This window comes from Capricornis sumatraensis, chromosome 3, assembly GCF_032405125.1.
Source record: "Capricornis sumatraensis isolate serow.1 chromosome 3, serow.2, whole genome shotgun sequence".
Lineage (NCBI taxonomy): Eukaryota > Metazoa > Chordata > Mammalia > Artiodactyla > Bovidae > Capricornis > Capricornis sumatraensis.
This window is the reverse complement of record NC_091071.1, coordinates 210,605-228,362: the sequence shown is the minus strand read 5'-3', so window position 1 is coordinate 228,362 and position 17,758 is coordinate 210,605. Positions and strand designations below refer to the sequence as shown.

At 63.6% G+C, this 17,758-nt stretch overlaps 1 protein-coding gene across 1 annotated transcript; it reads left to right on the top strand.

The window, feature by feature from the left end:
* Positions 1–235: 235 nt before the first annotated feature.
* PDGFA (platelet derived growth factor subunit A) lies at positions 236–17,495 on the top strand. Its single transcript, XM_068968284.1, has 7 exons — positions 236–432; positions 1,814–1,910; positions 6,486–6,590; positions 7,872–8,059; positions 13,483–13,609; positions 14,134–14,202; positions 15,945–17,495. The coding sequence occupies exons 1-6, from the start codon at positions 370–372 to the stop codon at positions 14,187–14,189; spliced, it is 636 nt and encodes a 211-aa protein (XP_068824385.1). The 5' UTR covers positions 236–369; the 3' UTR covers positions 14,190–14,202; positions 15,945–17,495.
* The last annotated feature ends 263 nt before the right edge of the window (positions 17,496–17,758 follow it).

The window sequence follows — 17,758 nt, the reverse complement described above, 5'->3', positions numbered from 1 at the left end:
TCCTAGAGCCAGCGCCGGGGAGCGAGCGCGGCGGCGGCCAGCACCGGGAACGCACCAAGGAAGAGGCCCAGCCCCCGCCCTCCGCCCCTTCCGTCCCCACCCCCTACCCGGCGGCCCAGGAGGCTCCCGGCGCGGCGGGCGCGGCGAGCGCGCACTCCCTGCTCCTCCTCCTCTCTGGCGCTGCCTGCCTCTCTCCGCACTCGCTGCTCGCGCCGGGCGCGCTCCGTCGGCTCCCTGCTCTCCGCGCCACCCTCCTTCGGGCCGCGTTCCCTGAGGGATGGTACTGAATTTCGCCGTCACAGGAGCCCGGCTGGAGCGCCCGCCCCGCGGCCTCGCCTCCCCGCCGAGCCACCGGTGCCTCGGGACGCGATGAGGACCTGGGCTTGTCTGCTGCTCCTCGGCTGCGGGTACCTCGCCAATGCCCTGGCCGAGGTGGGTGCCACCCCCGCGCCCTGTCCTTTCTCCGACTCCCCCTGCGCACGCCCCCTGAGGTCGCCCGAGAGCCCGGGCTCCGGGGCTCTGCAGGGCGCGTTTTGATTTCTCCTAGGGTGGTCGGTTTTAAAATTTTCCCAACTGGGTTCTATTTTCTGCCATGCCTAAGTGTGTCTGGTGAGTTTCCAGCGTGTTGCGTCGCTCCGCCGCGGAGGGACGGAGTGGCGGCTGGGTGGACGAGTGGGGAGAAACTTCGGGGGCCGCGGGCTCCTCTCCGAGGAGGGAGACCTAGGGCGCGGCGGACAATGCAGCATTGGGGTGCGGGAGCGCGGAAGGGGGTGTGTGTGTGTGTGTGTGTGTGTGTGTGTAAGCCCGCGGAGCCGGGGAAGAGGGAAGCGCCCCCGACAAACTGGTAGGGGCGGTCGCAGCGGGAGCCCCCGGAAGGCAGGGTGAGCAGCGCGGAGCCGCAGACCCCGGGTCCCGGTCCCCACGCCCGGAGCGGCGGCTGGGCCGGCGCAGTCCCGCCCGCCCGGGGCCTGCTTACAGGTGGCTGAGCGAGGCGAGCCGGGGCCGGGCCGGGAGCCCTCGCCCTCCCACCGCCCGCGTCCCCAGCCCCACCCCCACCCCAGCCCCACCCCCACCCCCAATCCCAATATCGAATTCGGAATCCTCGTGAGCTGTGCTGTGATAAATGACTTTCTACACGCCCGTCGTCGGGACTCGGTGCTTGAGACCCCCCACGACCCCCTACTCCCTTTAAAAATCTGGAAAGAGTAGGGGAGGCCGAGAGGTTGCGGGTGGTCTGGGTTGGGACCCGGCGCTGCCGGACATAGATATTTAACCCTCACGTTCCCTGGCAGCCCCTCCCAGTCGCGGCTGGATTTGGGGCGTCTTCGTCGGCGCTAGGGCCGCAGCTGGGCCGGAGCCCGGGGTGGGGCGAGTGTGAGTGTGCGCGCGCGTGCTTGCAGACCCTCTCCCCCGCAGGTTCGGTCGGGATTCTGGGTGTGAAATTTAAACCTCGGGGTAGATTAAAGTGTTAGGGCAGCCGTGACTTTCGTCGCCGGTCCGTGACGCATTTCAACTTGATCTTTCTCGATGTTGATTTCACTATTAGACCAGCAACTCCCCGGGCCCCTCGCTGCCCCTAGACCTCCTGTAATGGACACCCCCGGGCAGAGGGGCCCGGTGGGTTTTTTTTTTTTTTTTTAATTTAAAGGCGGGGAGCGGTTTCTTTTTGTAAAGGGCAGACACGGATGGGGACGGAGAATTGCACTGGGGGTCTCATCCAGCCCCACCCTGGGCCTTAGGCTCCGCGCGGGCCGGGTGGGGGACCAGGCGCTCTGGACAGCCACGGGCGCTGACCGTGTTGCTACGCTTGCAGGAAGCCGAGATCCCCCGCGAGGTCATTGAGAGGCTGGCGCACAGTCAGATCCACAGCATCCGGGACCTCCAGCGACTCCTGGAGATAGACTCCGTAGGTAAATCGCGCCCCTTCCCTCGGCGCGCGGGGAGCGCGCGGGCGGGTGGGCAGGCTGTATGTGCGCCCCGTGCCGCCTCCCGCGTCCGGGCCGGGCCGGGCGCCGCGCAGGAGCGCACCGAAAGGTCAGAATCCAATCCCGGGCCATAAAAGCCGAGGCGGATGAGTCAGGAGTTTCTCTTCCAATCACCACTTTCTCCCGGCGGCGGCTCACTCGCCCAGGGATTGTTTTTTTGCTTTAAGGAAAATGCCGAATGTGTCTCAGAAAGTTAAGCCGCATAGAGGGCGCCGGCGTCCCGGCCAGGTGTGCGGTCCGGGGCTTGCCCTCCGGCCGGGAGGAGCCAGCCCAGGCCTTGGGCGCTGAGCCCTGACCTGGGCGCAAGCTGTTGCGCGGTGCCGCCCCCCGCCACCCCACCGAGGGCCCCTTTGTCATCGGTGCGCATTTCCTCTGCTCCTGCTGCCGGGCTGGGCCTTTGTGGTTGTGAGTCCTGTGTTTTTCTGTTTTCATGAGCCGATAAAAAAGGCGCGCCTCGGACAGTCTGCTGTTTGGGAACTATTTTGGGGCTCCCCCCTCAGGCTCGGAGCTGAGCCGCCTTAGGAAAGTGTCAGGCAAGCTTCTGAAGCTCTTGAGCGTCGGCTGCAGAGTTGGACTGGCCCCCGGTGGGCAGAGGTGCTGACGTCCCATATTGGCCTGGCTGGGAGCCGGGGGTGCGGGGTGGCTGTGCTTGCCTGCGGGCCAGAGGACGCTCTTCTAGAGGACGAGGGGTCTGGCCCGCATTTCTGCGGCAGGAATCCCACTGTGAGTTAGCTAGGGCAGTACTCATGTAAGAAAACTTCCTGTTGACTGGACAAAAAGGAGCCCCAGGTGAGCTTGTCAAATGGAGCGACCAAAGTTAGCCAGGGGTTGGTTGGGAGAATTTTAAGTGAAATGAAGATCTTTCTCTCACTGCAAACTACTCTAAAAGGGGGGGCAGTGGAGGAATTAAGTAAAATCACATGGTCTAGTCATTTGGAAATTTGTACCTAATTATGGTGGTGGAAAGGCCTGAACTATTTTCATTTCATGCCAAAACCATTTTCTAGCAAGGGCATGGTTTCTGTAGTTTCTTGACCCAGGAAATCCTTTGGCTGATCCTTATCAGGAAGAGGGTAGAATTTCACTTGGAGATCAGAGTGGGGCCGGGGGGGGGCGGCGGGAGGGGGGGGGTTTGATCTGGCTCCTTGGTGTGTAACGCTGGGGAGAAGGCTTTGGCTTTGGTTAGCCGAGGAGAACATTTGCCTGCATGCTGCTGCTCCCTGATGGACTTGGGAAACGGGGAGACTGGCTCCCAGGAGGTTTTCCCTGGGGAGGCTGGGCCTCCCGCAGGACCTGCTTTGGCAGTGCTGGGGAAATGGGCCATTCACTTTCTGCTGGGACCTTTCTTACTCTGTTTTCTGCAGCCCCGCCTCCCCCTCCCCCACCCCCACCCCCCACCCATTAATGCTTTTAGCATTGCAGTTCTGGGGGCATGCTGATAGCATTCCTGACCTGGGGACTTCTGGGTCCACGGCCTCCTTGGAGGGTCCAAACAGAGGAAGCAAGGGTGCACCAGCCAGTTCTCCGGGCTGGTTTCAAATTGCCCCTTATAAAAGCCTGGGGGCCTGGCCCCCTCCTGCCCCAGGGAGTGGGCAGAGTGGTTGCCTCCCTCCCTCCCCCACCTGTTGGGGCAGCTGGGGTCTGAGAGGGAGCGCCTAGTGCCTGGTGAGCTTTGGGCTGAGAACACTGGAGGGGCCCCAAGGACCTCCTTTGTTCAGTAGCCTTGTCCCTCCGGGACCCTTTGTGACGAAGACCCCAGGGCGGGCTCCTTCATCAGAGCTCTGGGTGGTCCCCCTCTCACAGCTCTGACCTGAGCTGGTTGCTTCTGTAGCTTGTTTTGCAGAAGGAGTGGGCTGGGGGTGTGGGTGTCTTTTCCCCAACTTCTGTTTCTGCCCCAAGTGAAGAGTAGAAATGGACCCCGCAGCTAGGAAAGGTTGTAAACTGCTGTGAGGTTACTTCTCCAGGCCCAGGACTCCCCAGCAGGGTCAGCCAGAGGTGGGATCAGTGAGGAGGCAGGTGGGTGCAGAGAAGACCGGTTGGCCTAGGTGCCCGTCCTTCCTCCTACAGCTCGGAGTGGAGCTCTTGCCGACTGACGCCTGGGAGCGGGAACAGACACTCGGGTTCGCAGCGGCTCCTCCCTGGGGCGGGGCCTCGTGACTGGCAGGTGGGCGGGGCCTCCAGGGGCGGGCGTTCCCGTCCCCCAGGTGAGGCGCTGCGCCCAGGCCCGCAGGCGCTGGATTCCTTGCCCGCGCCTGAGAGACCGGACAGTTGGTTTTTCACGTGTGACCTTTGGGTGCAGGGGTCAGCATGTGGTCTTTTAATGACCAGTGCCATGGAGTTTGCGGCCTGTGTGTGGGGTGTGCGGAGAGCAGACCATTCAGCCGTGCGGGAGCTTTGTTTTCTGAAGCCTGGCCGGGTGCCCGTGGCCATTGAGTAAGGATACGTAAATTTCATCCCATTAGGCCATTAATGCTCCTCCAGGACTGACAGCTGGAAGACGGCTTCCTGTCTTTCAGACATCTGTGCAGAAGAGGCAGAAGGGAAAACCAGTTGATGAACCGTCCTGAGAGCCATTTTCGGCTGTGATTCACGTGTGGCCTTCTCTTGGGGAGGGGGTGGTCCCTGCCGGTCGCATCTCCACCCACATAAATCAGAGGGCTATCTCCCCATCAGCGAGGTCCAGGCTGGGTTTCCGGACCACCCGTCTCCCTAGGGTAGTGGATGAGCTGGTCTGACTGGGAGCTCTTTCTACTCTTGTTGGGGAGTGAGTCCTGAGTTCAGGTTTTAGAACAGTTGATGGACCAGAAGGCTTTGTCTTTGCTTCTTCAGAGGCAAGAGGCCTGGGTGTGGCGCAGGCAGGCAGGGGCCTCCTGCTGGCCATCGGCCTTGCTTGTTCTTCTGAGACTTGGCCTCAGTTTCCTCTGAGCTGGAAAGGTGGTAGCCCCTACTGTGTGCACGGCACCATGATATCGCGGAAGGCCGCTGTTGCCTGGCTGGAGTGCTGGGTGGAGTGCGGCCTGGGTTGCTGTTGTCCCGTTGTCTCCTAGAAGCTCAGGATGGACCAGCTGCTCCCGGGCTTGGCGATGGTGAGATGGCCACCACCAGGATGTGACTCATCATGTCACTTTTTTCGTGAAAAAATGCTTCTTGTAACAGTTGGTGGATGGGATTCCTACTGCATGAGCAGTTCTGTTCTGATCTTATTTTGGGTCTCAGAAAAAATTAGCGGCAGTGGAACATTGAGTCATTGTGAGGGGAGAGCTGGGCTCTCCTGGACGGCGGCGTGCACGGCGGTGCGTCTTGTGTCCCCGCTGCGTTTTCCGTGTTTGCGCTTCGCTTCTAGTGTGTGCAGGTTCCGACTGTGGGCAAGTGGACAGTCTCCAAGGCCTCTGTGCACTGCGCATCGGGGAGAGGGGTCCTCGGGTCTGGGCTCGTGGCCGGGATACCACTGGAGCTTCTTGGGGAGGGGAGGTGGCGAGAATGGGCTCCTTGGGCAGCTCTGGCCTTTGAGGCGTGCTTTCTCAGAGCCCGATGCCTCTGGCTGCCTCTGGTTAACTGTGGGGGCAGCAGTGATGGAGGGGAGAGGCGGGGAGATGCCCCACCGGGTCTGAGGGCCGGGGTGGGGCAGCTGCGTGTGGCCCACTCCACCCTGGTGCAGGTGCTGTCATTGGGCGGGGTGAGGCCAGACGGCAGGTGTGTGTGTCCCTTCCGAGCCCTGTCTGGGGGCCCTGGGGGCAGAGCGGGTGGTGGTCTGTGTACTGAGGGGGCTGTAGCCAGCCTGGGGCGCTAGGCCCAGTGGTGACCTTGGCTCTGGGGCCGCTCAAAGCACTTTCCTTCCTGAGAGCCGTGTCCCCCACCGGGCACCGGACTCCTGACGCGCTGCGCCCGGCTCTGATGGCCTCTCCATCGTGGCGGGCTGATGTTCAGGGACGAGTGGGGTCTGACCGAGGCCCAGTCTGGCCTTGCTCCTGATGCCCCTTCAAGGCCGGGATGCTCAGCCAGGATTGGGCCAGCGAGGGCCCCAGAGGAGGCGGCAGAAGCAGAGGCGGTGGAAAAGCTGCGGCTGCAGCCTGTGTGGGTCCGCGGTCCGGCCTGCCGTCCAGCCCTCTGTCCAAGGTGCGCTGTCCAGCAAGCAGCAGCAGGCCTGTCGGCTCGGCCTTGCGGGTGGGGCGGGCTGGCTTCAGGCACCTCCCCTGGGTCAGCCCTCGCCCGGCTTCCCTGAGGAGGTGCCCCGGGCGGGCTGGCCGCAGGCCCTTCCCGGGTATTCTGCAGCTTCGCGCAGGGTCCAGGGCAGGCGCCCACGTCAGGAGCCCCATGCTGGCCGCGTGGGGCGGCTGAGACATCTTTGCAGCTGGGAGTCTCATCCTGCACACGTCTGGAGGCCCCCCTTGTGGGTGCAGAGGGACCCCCTCTGGAACGAGGAGGGCGGTGGGGTGTGCTGCTGTGCAGGCCCCAGGGGCCCAGGTGTGGGCGGATGGTCGGCATCTCTTTTTCCTGTAGGAGCTGAGGAGCCTTTGGAAACCAGTCTGAGAGCCCACGGGGGCCACGGCGCTAAGCATGGCCCGGAGAGGCGGCCGGTGCCCATCCGGAGGAAAAGGAGCATCGGTGAGTCCCTGTGCTGGGGGGCTGTGGAGGGGCTCTGGGGATGCGGGCTCCGTCCCTTCTCTGCTGTGCAGGCCCCGCGTCCCCCTCCCCGCCCTGGCCCGCCCGCTCCCTGCTGCAGGCCTGGCCTGGGCCAAGAGTTTCCAGAAGTGGGGAGCCGCCGTAAATTCCTGAAGTGCTCGGTCTTGTTGGGGCCTGTGCTGGAGGCAGCCTCGCTGGAGGATGGGTCGTGTTTAATTTGCAGTTCATAACATCGAGCACAGAGTGCTCCCCGCTGCCCTGCGAGGTGGTGGGTGCAGCCATGCTGGGCCTGGGGGGCCCTTTCCGGGGTCCCCCCCGCCCCCGCAGGCCTGGCCCCTTGGCCCCACTCTGAGCATCCAGGGTCTGCCTGGCCCCTTGGCCCCACTCTGAGCATCCAGGGTCTGCCTGGCCCCTTCAGGAGTGAATGGCTGATGGAGGTCTCCTGGGGCCTTGCCCCAGGGGTGCAGTTGGGGGGTTTGACCACCCGGTCCCGTGCCACCTGGGGGTCCTGACAGCTGCCCGTCCTCCTTGTGACCCTGGGTATGTGACTCCCTCTGTCTGAGCTGTCTTTCCAAGAATATGGATTTTATAGCTTCTGCTTTTGGGCGTGGTATGTGGGTAGACGATTCCTGGTTGAGGCCAGCGGGCCCTCCCAGGTGACGTGTGCTGGCTCGAGTCTTCGGGGCTGATGGGGGCCTCTCCTGCTCCAAACCGGGGGCCTGCCCTTAAGCGGAACTGGGGCTGGACTGAAGGCCTGTGGCCCTGCCTAGCTGGACCCCCCAGACCCTTCCTACTGGTGGGCGCTGGGTTGGACGCTGTGAGTGGGGCCCCTTCCCACACTGGGGTAGCTGGGTCACCAGTACCCTGCCCTCTTGATTTGGGGGCCACTGGAAATGTGCTTGTGGGAGGCGGGGCCCTTGGGAGGTGAGGCAGGTGAGAGATGGCTCCCCGCCCCCGGCCCTGAGTGAAGGCAGTGTCTCAGCTCCAAGCTCGCCTCGGGCTGTGTGAGCCCCTTTTCAGCCCCCATGCTCCAAGGGGGGCTCTCTGCAGCCCCCTCCCCTCTGGGGCCTCCCCTCCCAGCCCTCCAGTTGCCGCTCATCTTCGGGCCGGCCAGTGGCACCGTGCTGGGGGCCGGGGTCTTTCTGCCTCTGCTGAACCAGGGGCTGTGTGACGTGTCCCGTGGGCTTAAGCCGTGGGCTGTGGGCTGCTCCTGCCGGGACCCCTGGGCGCTGCTGCACGCTCAGCCGCCTCTCACCTCTGCAGAGGAGGCCATCCCAGCGGTCTGCAAGACCAGGACTGTCATTTACGAGATACCTCGGAGCCAGGTGGACCCCACGTCCGCTAACTTCCTGATCTGGCCGCCGTGCGTGGAGGTGAAGCGCTGCACCGGCTGCTGCAACACCAGCAGCGTCAAGTGCCAGCCGTCGCGCGTCCACCACCGGAATGTCAAGGTGAGCCCGCGCATCCCTGGCCCACGGTGGCCAGCTGTGGCTGGTGAGCCGGAGGATGCGTCCATTTCTCTGACAGGCACACTGAGGCCCGGGGGCGGGGCTGGGGCTTGGGTCCTGGTAGGTGGTCTAGGGGTGGCGTCTAGTCCCCTCTCCAAGGGCCTCTCGTGGATCTTAGGACGAGTGGTGGTTTGCCTTGCCGACGGGTTTCGCATGGTGTCCAGCCATTTAGCTGAGGGCTGCCTGGTGTCCCCTCCAGGCTCTGGAAGGGTCTCTTGGGCACTTTAGCAGGGGCTGTGGTGTGTGGCAAGGGGGCTGGGCGTCCCCTGAGAGCCTCTCCCCACCGAGACCGGAAGGGAGCCCTGGGCTGGGGCTGGGTGGGGAGGCTGACTCCCACCACAGCTCAGAACTCGGCTCAGAACTCGGGCTGCAGGGCCGGGCACACGCCCGTCATGCTAGACCTCCAGCCCCTGTGAGACCTGGGAGGGTGCCCCTCTCCACTGGACGTGCTGTTGATGGGGCACCAGCCTTGGGGTGTCCTTTTGGGGGCCAGGTTGCCCCGTTTCAGGAAGGTGTGCTCTGCGTGGCGAACCACAGGCCCAGCGGCTTGGGTCAGACGTCTCTGCCTCCCGTATTGGGCTCCTGGGAGCCAGTGCACGGCAGTGCTCACTGCGAGGCCTTCTACCAGGCAGGAGGCTGGCTGGCCTGACCGCTAAGGGCATCGTGGGGTCTTGCAGCGGATCAGGTTCCAAGGACACATATGGGGCTGGTCCTCTGAATCTGGGGGACATTTTGCATCCTCAGGTCACTGGGCAGCTAAGCTAGGGGCTGGCTTCTGGCCCCATGTCTGCAAGCCTTCCTTAGCCTGGGCTCGCTCCCCTCTGGCTGCACCTGCCTCTTTGGGGGAGTGGGTCTGGGGCTTGGGGACTGCCCGCCCCCATGGAAGGTCTGGCTGCAGGTGGGTCGTGGTCCCTGTGGCCCCGGGGCGTGGACTTGGCACCGCCCCGTGGAGCAGCTCCCTCCCCACTCAGCTGGGCCTCCAGTTTTCCTGGAACGCGGACTTCTGCTCCGGGGGTGCAGTAGAACTCTTCTCTCCACTGGGAATTATTTCCGATCGCCTGCCAGTCTGAGTCCAGGCTTCTGGCCCCAGAGTGAGGTGTGGAGTTGAGGGCCCTGCAGCCGGCACGCGAGAAGCGCTTTCGACTCTAACTGGGACTTGACTTGACCTCGGGGACTTGGTCCTCTGCGTGCTTTGGGGATTGAGTAAGCAGATTCCACGGCTGGCTGCCTGTGGTCTCAGGTGGACACTCCCCTGGGGCCAAGGTGCCCTGGAGTGCCTGCCTGGGGCGCTGGCTCCCGCCTCAGGCCTCAGACTCCAGGTGGGCGGCATCTGCCCCGGGCACCCCGCGGGCCCCGCTGCATCCTCCTCGGTTCAAGGAGGAAGCAGGCCTGATGCCCGCCCGCGGGCTCAGCGGAGGCCCTGGCTCTCAGCCCAGCCTCCTGGGCTTCCGTTGGGTCTGGGGATCCCTCCTTGTGCTGTGTTGAGAGGTCTTAGGAGCCCCAGGAATCCACAGAACTGAGGCCTTTGTCTCCTGGGCCTGGGGGTGGGGTGCCCTAGATTAGATGGTCCTGCTTACGGACGTTGGAGCCTGTCTGTAGGGCCAGCAGCAGGGGCCTGGAGGTACGGGGGGGTGGAAACGGAGCGGGCTCTCAGCCTGTGGCTCCACCGTTTGGGGTCCCCCATGGCCCCCACTCTTGCTTCCCATGGTGTGAGGGCCAGGTCATGTCTGGTCCTGGGCTGGGCAGTGACTCTCTGCCTCCCCTGGTCCATCCTAAGGGTGGGCGGTGGTCCACAGCTCCTCAGGGGTCTCGGTGGGTGAGGGCGGGTGCTCCATCTGCCGGGTCACAGGCCTGCCCAGCGGGCGGGAGAGCCTGGTTCCGTCTGCCCAGAGCGGGGTGGGGGGAGGGTCAGCCGCATCCGGTACCCCGCGCGCCTCCGCCCACCCCCTCTCCCGGGGAGGGCCCCTCCCGCCCTCCCATCAGGAGGTCGGCAAGGAGACATCCGGGGCCAGGCCCCGGGGTCCTGGCCGGAGGAGACGGAGGTCGGTGGGAACAGGAGGCCCATTGTGGCGTGCCCGCCCCCCGGCCTGGCCAGGGGCCACCCCTGTTCCATTTGGGGTTGAGGCCGAGCGGAGAGCAGCCCTCGAGGCCCAGACTGAACGCAGGGTGGGTGCTGGGGGTCATGGGGCTACGCACAGCCCGAGGCCCCTCATTGGGAAGAGAGGGCGGGGAGGCTGGAATGGCCTCCCAGGTGACTGAACCAGGTGGGCACCCTCAGCTGCAGGGGGCTCTGGGCCCAGGGTCAGGACATGCCCCGGTTGGTGGCCTGCCCACCAGGGCCCTGAGGGCTCCAGGGCCTGCCCTGGGGGTGGCTCGTGGACCCCGGAGCCCCTGCAGACCCGCCGTATTGCCATGTGGGCAGGGGTCCTGGCCACCTCCCCTGCACAGCAAGGTCAGCGCCTGGCGTCCGCCCCCTGGTGCGGGCTGACACACGGACCCCGCCCCCTAGACCCGAGCCTCCGTGGCTGGGACAGGTGGAGCTGGGCGTGGGTGGCGGAGGGTCAGGCAGAAGGAGCGGCTCCCCGCCGCCAGGTGGGCCTCCGGCCTCTCAGGTGTTGGGAGTTTGGGGCGGCCCTGCTTTCAGGGCAGCTGTTGGCTCAGCGCTGCAGCCGTGTCGGGCAGTTAGCTGCAGTCTGCCATCGCTAGACCTCCGGCCTCTGGGAGGTGGGCCTGGTGCGTCTACCTCGGGCAGTCCAGGGTGGGCCTCTGCACCCCTTGCGGACAGGGGCCTGTGCTCTGGGTGGGGCTCCCCGCGGGGCCGCATCGGCCGTTGCCGTTCCGGGAGCCGGGTCGAGCCGTGAGGGTGAGGTAGTGACTCTGGCAGCACGTCTGGGTGCTGGGCTGCTGAGTCCCTGCCCCGTGCGGCGAGGCGCCCGCTGCTTGCCCGACTTGAGCCCCAGTCGGTCAGGGAGGCCAGAGCCCACTGGCCACAGGCCCTGAAGCTGGGGTTCTCTTCTCCGGCCGCTGTGGCCTCTAAACCGAGCCTGGAGAAGGCCTCCTGCTGCCCGCCTGGGAGCTGGGTCGGTCTGTCCATCGTGACTCCAGGAGCTGGACTCAGTTCTGAGTGGACTTGGGGCTGCAGGGCCCTGGCGACCCCGCCCAGCGGACTCAGGACGTGGCCTGGCTGAGGGGCGTGCTCGGGCCCTGCTGGTCGCAAGTCCGGGACCCCTGCCGGTGAACCAGGCCCTGTCTGTGCGGCCTCAGTTTCTCCGTCTGTGAAACGGGCCATGGTTGTGCCCTCTCGAGGCTGCTGTGAGAGTCATGGGCCTGGCCCGTGGGGTTCAGGAGACGCTGTTCATTCCGGCTGACCCGTGTCGGGGGGCCCAGCAGGGCGTGGCTCCCCCTGGCCCTCCTGGGAGTGTCCTGCTTCATGGGGGCTGGTGGGCACAGGAACCCAAGGCCTGGCTCAGAAGGCTGACAGCGTCGTGGGGGTGTGCTCGGGTGGGTCTGGCCTGGGGCCCTGCAGGCGGGGCAGCTCTGGCGGGGAGTCCGAGTGTCTGGTGTTTCAGGAGCAGCTGAGACAAACGGTGGGGAGAGCACGGCGTGTGGGCTCCGAGAGGCTGTAGCGCAGGTCTGGAGGTGGGGTGCCGAGGACGGCAGCATCTTCATCGTGGCCTTGGCTGGAGTGGAGGACGCTTCTGAGAATTTAATATTCACAGCGCATTCTTGGGGGAAAAATGTGGCCATTTCCTGGCCAGATGGAGGTGGTGGACCGGCCCGGAATGCTTGCATACGCAGGAGCAGGTGCAGCCATGAATCCCTGTTTGTTTTTCTGTGATAAGAAAAACAAGATTTTTCTCTGAAGGCTCGAGTGGCCGCTGTTGCGCGCCCTTCACTGAGGCGCCTCCTGGGGCAGTGCTGCTGGGCCTAGCGCTAGTCCCTGGACAGTCTGTCTGATGGCTGGCAAGGCCCCCCCGCCTCGGGCCCTGGGCCCTCGTCCTGCCCTGCAGAGGATGCCAGAGGAGGCACCCACTGGCCAGAGGCATGCCATACGGAGGGCCAAGCCCTCGGGTAGCCTGTGTCCCCCAGCAGAGGCCAGGGTGGCAGGAAGCGTGTGGGCACTCAGAGCAGGGTCTGGGGCGGGGTGAGGCGGTGGCCTGTGTGCAGGCCTCTCTGCATGGGGTCCTTGGATAGGCTCTGTGCAGAGGTGCCAACTTCAGTGGCCTCTGGACAGTGACCTGAGTTCCAGGTGCTTCTATTGTGAGCGTGCGTGTGACCCGTGTTCCCACTTTACAGATGGGAAGGCGGAGGCTGGCTGCCCACATGGCCTGCATGCCCAGCTCTCGGACTCTCCCCGGGGAAGGGGGCAGGGACAGCCGAGCCCCAGGCCGCCCCGGGTGGAGGCGTCCTGCAGCAGCTCCCACCCGAGGCCTCCTCTCTCCCTGGTCTTGAGATCCCGACTTGAGAAACCCCTGGGCCTGGCCGCAAACCCGGCCCAGCTCCTGACCCGTCTGAGCCGCAGCCTCGTCACGCGGCCGGCGGGCCACTGGCTCTCTTCTGCTTGGTTAATTCATGCGGCCGGGTGGCCGTTCCAGGTCTGGACGGGCCTCCAGGCTACTTGCCTATGGGGTGGGCAGCCTGGCCACCGCAGTGCAGGCCAACCCCCTGCCCAGGGTCCCCTGGCTTCTGGCCTCGAAGCTCCTTGTAAAGATGGTCCCAGGCGGGAGGCTTCTGGTTGCCGCCTGGGGTCCTGTTTGCCCCGGTCAGCTGTGGCCCATGAGCCGGGCTTCTCCGGGGCCTCTGAGTGCTGGAGGTGGGTCTTGGCCAAGCCCTGCTCCCCCCACACCCATGTCCCCGGGCAAAGAGCAAGGGATGGAGAGAGTGTCCCTGGGGGCCGTTCTGGGAGCCCTGGTGAAGCTGCAGGGCTGGGCCCGGCCGAGCGCCGGGCGGCTACGGGGTCCTTGTCCGGAGCCCCAGGTGGGCCCACGCCTCCTGCCCCTCGTCGCGCTCGGGTCTGGGCCAGAGGGCGGATGGCCCCCCTCGAGCAGCGGCCCTGGTCCCTGGTTGCTGATGGCCAGGCGCACCTTTGCCGACCTCTGTGGCTGTTCCACGCGCCCCTGAAGTGTGGAAGCAAACCCCTTCCCTCGCCCAGAGCCTCCCCCTCGAGGGCATCCTCAGGGCCTGTCCTGGCGTGCACGAGCCCCTGGGCTCAAGTTAAAATGGGGCCAAACCACAGACGCTGCCCCGGATCTCACCGCTTCCTCACCGGGGCTCCCGCTTTTCCCACGGAGGAGGTCAGGGGCCGGGGGCGTCCCCGCTCCCAGGCCCGTGTGCCGCTCGTCCACGGCGCGCTGCTGTCTCGGCAGGTGGCCAAGGTGGAGTACTTCAGGAAGAAGGCGAAGTTGAAAGAGGTGCAGGTGCGGCTGGAGGAGCACCTGGAGTGTGCGTGCGCCAGCGCCAGCCCGAGCCCCGAGCGCCGCGAGGAGGAGGCGGGTGAGTCCCGCCAGGGCCGCGCCCTGGCCTCGGCCAGGGGCCTCGGGGGGCGGCAGGGGCGGGGGCTGCCGCTGAGGGCTGTCGGCCGTTCACTGCGGGGCCTGTGCGGCCCGGGACCTGCTGGCGGGGCGGGGGCGGGGGGGGGGTGCCGGTGTGCTGCCCCCGAGGGCATCGCGGGGACAGGGCCACGTGCCTGGAGGGAGGGGTCAGGCCGCTGTGGGGTCCCGTCTCCCGCCCCGGCCCAAGCGGTGAGCTGGAGAGATGCAGCCCGTCCCTGGCGGGTGGCAGGTGCTGGCCACAGCGTTGGCGCTCGGGGTCCTGGCCTTCTCGGCCAGACTCTGCCCAGAGCAGCCCGGCGTTGTGGCCACCGCGCCGGGCCGGCTCACGGGACCAGGAAGTGTCTCCCTGCCAGCGCCATCGAGCTGTTTTCACAGAAAGACAAACACCCCAGGTATTTATTGCTTCAGTGTCCACCCCACACCCTCCCTTGGGCCCACTCACCCTTCCTGCCCTTCTGTCAACAGGAAGGCGTAGGGAATCAGGTAAAAAACGGAAAAGAAAAAGGTTAAAACCCACCTAACGTGGCCAACCAGGTAGGAGCCACCTGCCCGCCGCGCCGCCATCCTGGGGTGGGAGGCGTAGCGCCCGATCGCTCCGCGAATCACCCACAGGCGAGGACGCGCCCTGATTGGCCTTGATCCGTCCGCGAGCTTCCGCTGTCTGTCCGGCCGGGCTGCGGGTCTCCACGCTCCTGTCCTCTGCCCCCTCTCCTGCCGCTCGGGACGCCTGGCCCCCAGCCCCCTCCTGCTCAGGGGCCCCCGCTCTGGCTTTGGTCCTCGTTGATTGGGAGGCGGAGGTCATAGGAGCTGGGTGATCTGGGCTCCCTGAGCAGCAATGGAGTAGCTCCCACGTTGAATTGCTGGGATCACACGGACAGCTTACCCACTCCTTTGACAGATGGAAAAACTGAGGCTCACCGGGATCACAGATGAGACTTGTTGAAGGCTGGATAGATCCTGTCTGAAATGCTTTATAAACACGTAGGGCTGTTGGTTGCTGTATTGGAAATTGTGTTTGGCTGCGAACAACACGCTAGAAATAAGGGCGAGATAAGGTGGATGCCAGAGCAGGTATGGCAGTCTCAGAGTACCATCAGACACCCACCCCAGGACTGGTGATGTCCGTTCTCAGCCTCGTGGCCTGAGATGGCTGCCACAGCTCCAGAAGTCGTGCTACACTCCAGGCTGGAAGAAGGATGACAGTGGGGAGAACAGTGGAAGGACCCAGTGACTTGTGCTTGACCTCACTGGCCGCCCTCCACTCTAAGAGGGGCCTGGGGAAAGTGGCCTTTTTGAAGGGCTTCCCAGGGCGGGTGGGTGTGGGCAACTGCAGTCGTCATGAAGGGAGGCAGTGTGGAGTCTCCCGGGCCTTGCTATTGGACTGTCTGCCTCTGGAGAGCCTGGTCCTTGCTCCTGGGCATGTGGGAGCCCATGGCATCCAAGACAAATACTTGTGAGAGGAACTCTTAGCGACAGGCGCCTGGGAACCCAGGGCCCAGCTGAGAGATGTGTAGCTGCAGAACCTGACCAGGCCAGGAGCGTCTGAGGCCTGTGGGCCAGGTCCGCTCCGGAGGCTCCTCTGGGAGGAAAGGCCCATGTAGACAGACCCTGAAGCAGCCCCCAGCTGCTCAGCCTTGGCTGTGGGTCCTGAGGGTGTGCAGGGGCTGACCTGTGCCTGCCTGTGCTTCCGGTCTGCAGCCGCTGGGCTAAGCCTCCATGGGCCAGCTGGGGACAGAGGCCCCAAAGGGAGAGAGCCATCCCCACCTGCCTGCTGGCATTCGGGCTCTGGGCACGTGGCACAAACGCTGGGATGAGCAACAGGCAGGCAGTGGAGGGCAGGGAAGAGCTGCTGCCCGCTCAGGTCCCTGTACCCTGCCTAGTCACAGAGACCCCTGCGTCTCACTGGTGACATCCAGAGGCAGGATTGCCTCGTGGCCCAGAGTGGCTGCCAGAGCACCAGAAGTCACACCAAGCTGTAAGCCAGAAGAAAGAGAAAGGTGAGGAGAAAAGCAGAAGAACCCTTCTGGGCCTCAGTTTTCCCCATCTGTACAATGGGAGAATGGGGCTTGCTCTGAAGCTGTGTTCTATGAGATCCCAAGAGCCGAGGGTCAGTTCTGGTCAGGATGTTACAGAAAGGGTAATGGGGCGTATTTGATTTGAAAGATTTAACAAAGGCTTTAAATCCCGCAAGCTACCACACGGCATGCGTGCGTGTGTGCCATGATGGCGTTCGTGAGCTCGTGGCCTCTCAGTGTCCGTCTCTCTCCTGCCTGCAGATGTGAGGTGAAGGTCAGCCAGCAGCCCTCTCCCGGGACACGGATGTACATGGCGTGTTACATTCCTGAACCTACTATGTACGGTGCTTACTGCCAGCGTGGTCTTTGTTCTCCTCCGTGAAAACTGTCTCCATGCACGCTTTGGAGAACAAAGAGACAGTATACGTTGTTCATGTGACATCAAAGCAAGTATTGTAGCACTCGGTGAAACAATAAGACGCTTCCTTGTCAAAAAAAAAAAAAAAGAGAGAGCAAACAAAACCACGAAACACGACAAACAAAACTCACACAAGCATCTGAGCAGTTGCCGGAACGGAGGGGCGCCCCGAGCGGCAGAGGGGCCGGCGTCGCGGCGGACCGGCCTCTGTCCAGGTGGCCACAGGTGCTTCTGTCCAGGGTGCAGAGCCTGCTTTCTGGAGGCTGCGCTCAGAGGCCGCGGGCTCTGCAGGCGCACGCGGGAGCCAAGACTGTCTGGGAAACCGCATCTCCTTGCCGTAGTGTCTGAGTCTTATCCAGAAACCTCCCTGAGAGCCTTAAGTGGATTTTTTTTTTTACATCATAAAGTGATTATTAAGCTTTCCTTTTTACTCTTGGCCTAGCTTTTTTTTTTTTAATTATCTCTTTGGAAGACATTTACACCGATAACACCAGGCTGCTGTAACAGTCAGGACAGTGGGACGGTACCTTTCCTAGCAAGATGCAAGTGAATGAGATGTATTACAATAAACATGGTATACCCACCTATGCATCATTTCCTAAATGTTTCTGGCTTTACGTGTTTCTTCCTTGCCCGGTCTCACCCGCCTTTTAATTTAAGCCATTTCGAGAGAACTGCGTGAAGCAATCACATGCCATTCCCCAGCCTCCTGCCTGCCGTGGACGGGCCTGAGGACCCGGCTTTCCTGAGCGGCGGCCCGGGGTTGCTCCCTGCTGCTGCCAGTGTTTGGACAGAAACTAAACTCTTATTTTTGGTAAGATGTTATGCTTTACGTGTATTCAACAGAAATTCTGTGTGGTGTTGTTTTTGTTTTTTTTTGTAAAGGTGAAGTTTGTATTTTTGTCTAATATTACCAAGTTTTATATACCTGAGAGCCTGCCATGCTTTTTTTTGTTTTGAACCAAAAGAAAAAAAACAAACCCACCAAAATGCATTCACGGTGAAAAGCATTTGTGGCTGCGGCCCATCAGCGTCACGTGTCCTATGGCCTGGGTGCTGGAGCTCCAGGTGGTGCCCGGGAGGTCTCGGTGTCCTGGGCCTGCCTCCGGGATTCTGGAACCTAGAGGACCAGGCGCCCTAACCTCACAGAGGCACAGCGGCGCGCCCCACCAGATGCCAAGCGGACGAGGAAGATTTGCTCCCTTGGAGTGCATGGACCCCAGTGTCTGCTGTGCCTGCGAACTGGGTCAGCCCCGTGTTGCCCGCGGCCTGCCGCCCCTGTCCTCCTCGTCTCGGAGCTCGAGTGACCGTTGGGACCCTTCTGTGCCCTGGGGCTGTCTCTGGCGACAGGAAGCGTCCCGGGACTCACCTGTCCGTGGGGAGTCTTCCACGTTAAGGAGCATCTTCCACGCGCGGCTGCAGGACGCCTTTGAGCGAGCGTGTGGGGGCGTGGTCATGGGCTGTGGCCCCACCCCATGGGGACCGCCCCCGTGCAGTCCCAGGACGGGTGTCCCGAGGGGTGCGCGATCCTGTGCTATGGATACGTGTCTGATGTGATATGTACAAACGCGATCTGTGTATTTGCGTCTGGTGAGATGCCCAGAACCCTGCTCACTTCCTCTTCCTTTGGGCAAATGCGTCTGATGGTCTGTCCATT

Bases quoted from the DNA above. Each gene is read 5' to 3' on its own strand.
- PDGFA (XM_068968284.1), top strand. From the start codon at position 370: ATGAGGACCTGGGCTTGTCTGCTGCTCCTCGGCTGCGGGTACCTCGCC. The intron at 1,911-6,485 runs GTAAATCGCGCC...TTTTTCCTGTAG, and splicing joins CCTGGAGATAGACTCCGTAG to GAGCTGAGGAGCCTTTGGAA. The intron at 6,591-7,871 runs GTGAGTCCCTGT...TCACCTCTGCAG, and splicing joins CCGGAGGAAAAGGAGCATCG to AGGAGGCCATCCCAGCGGTC.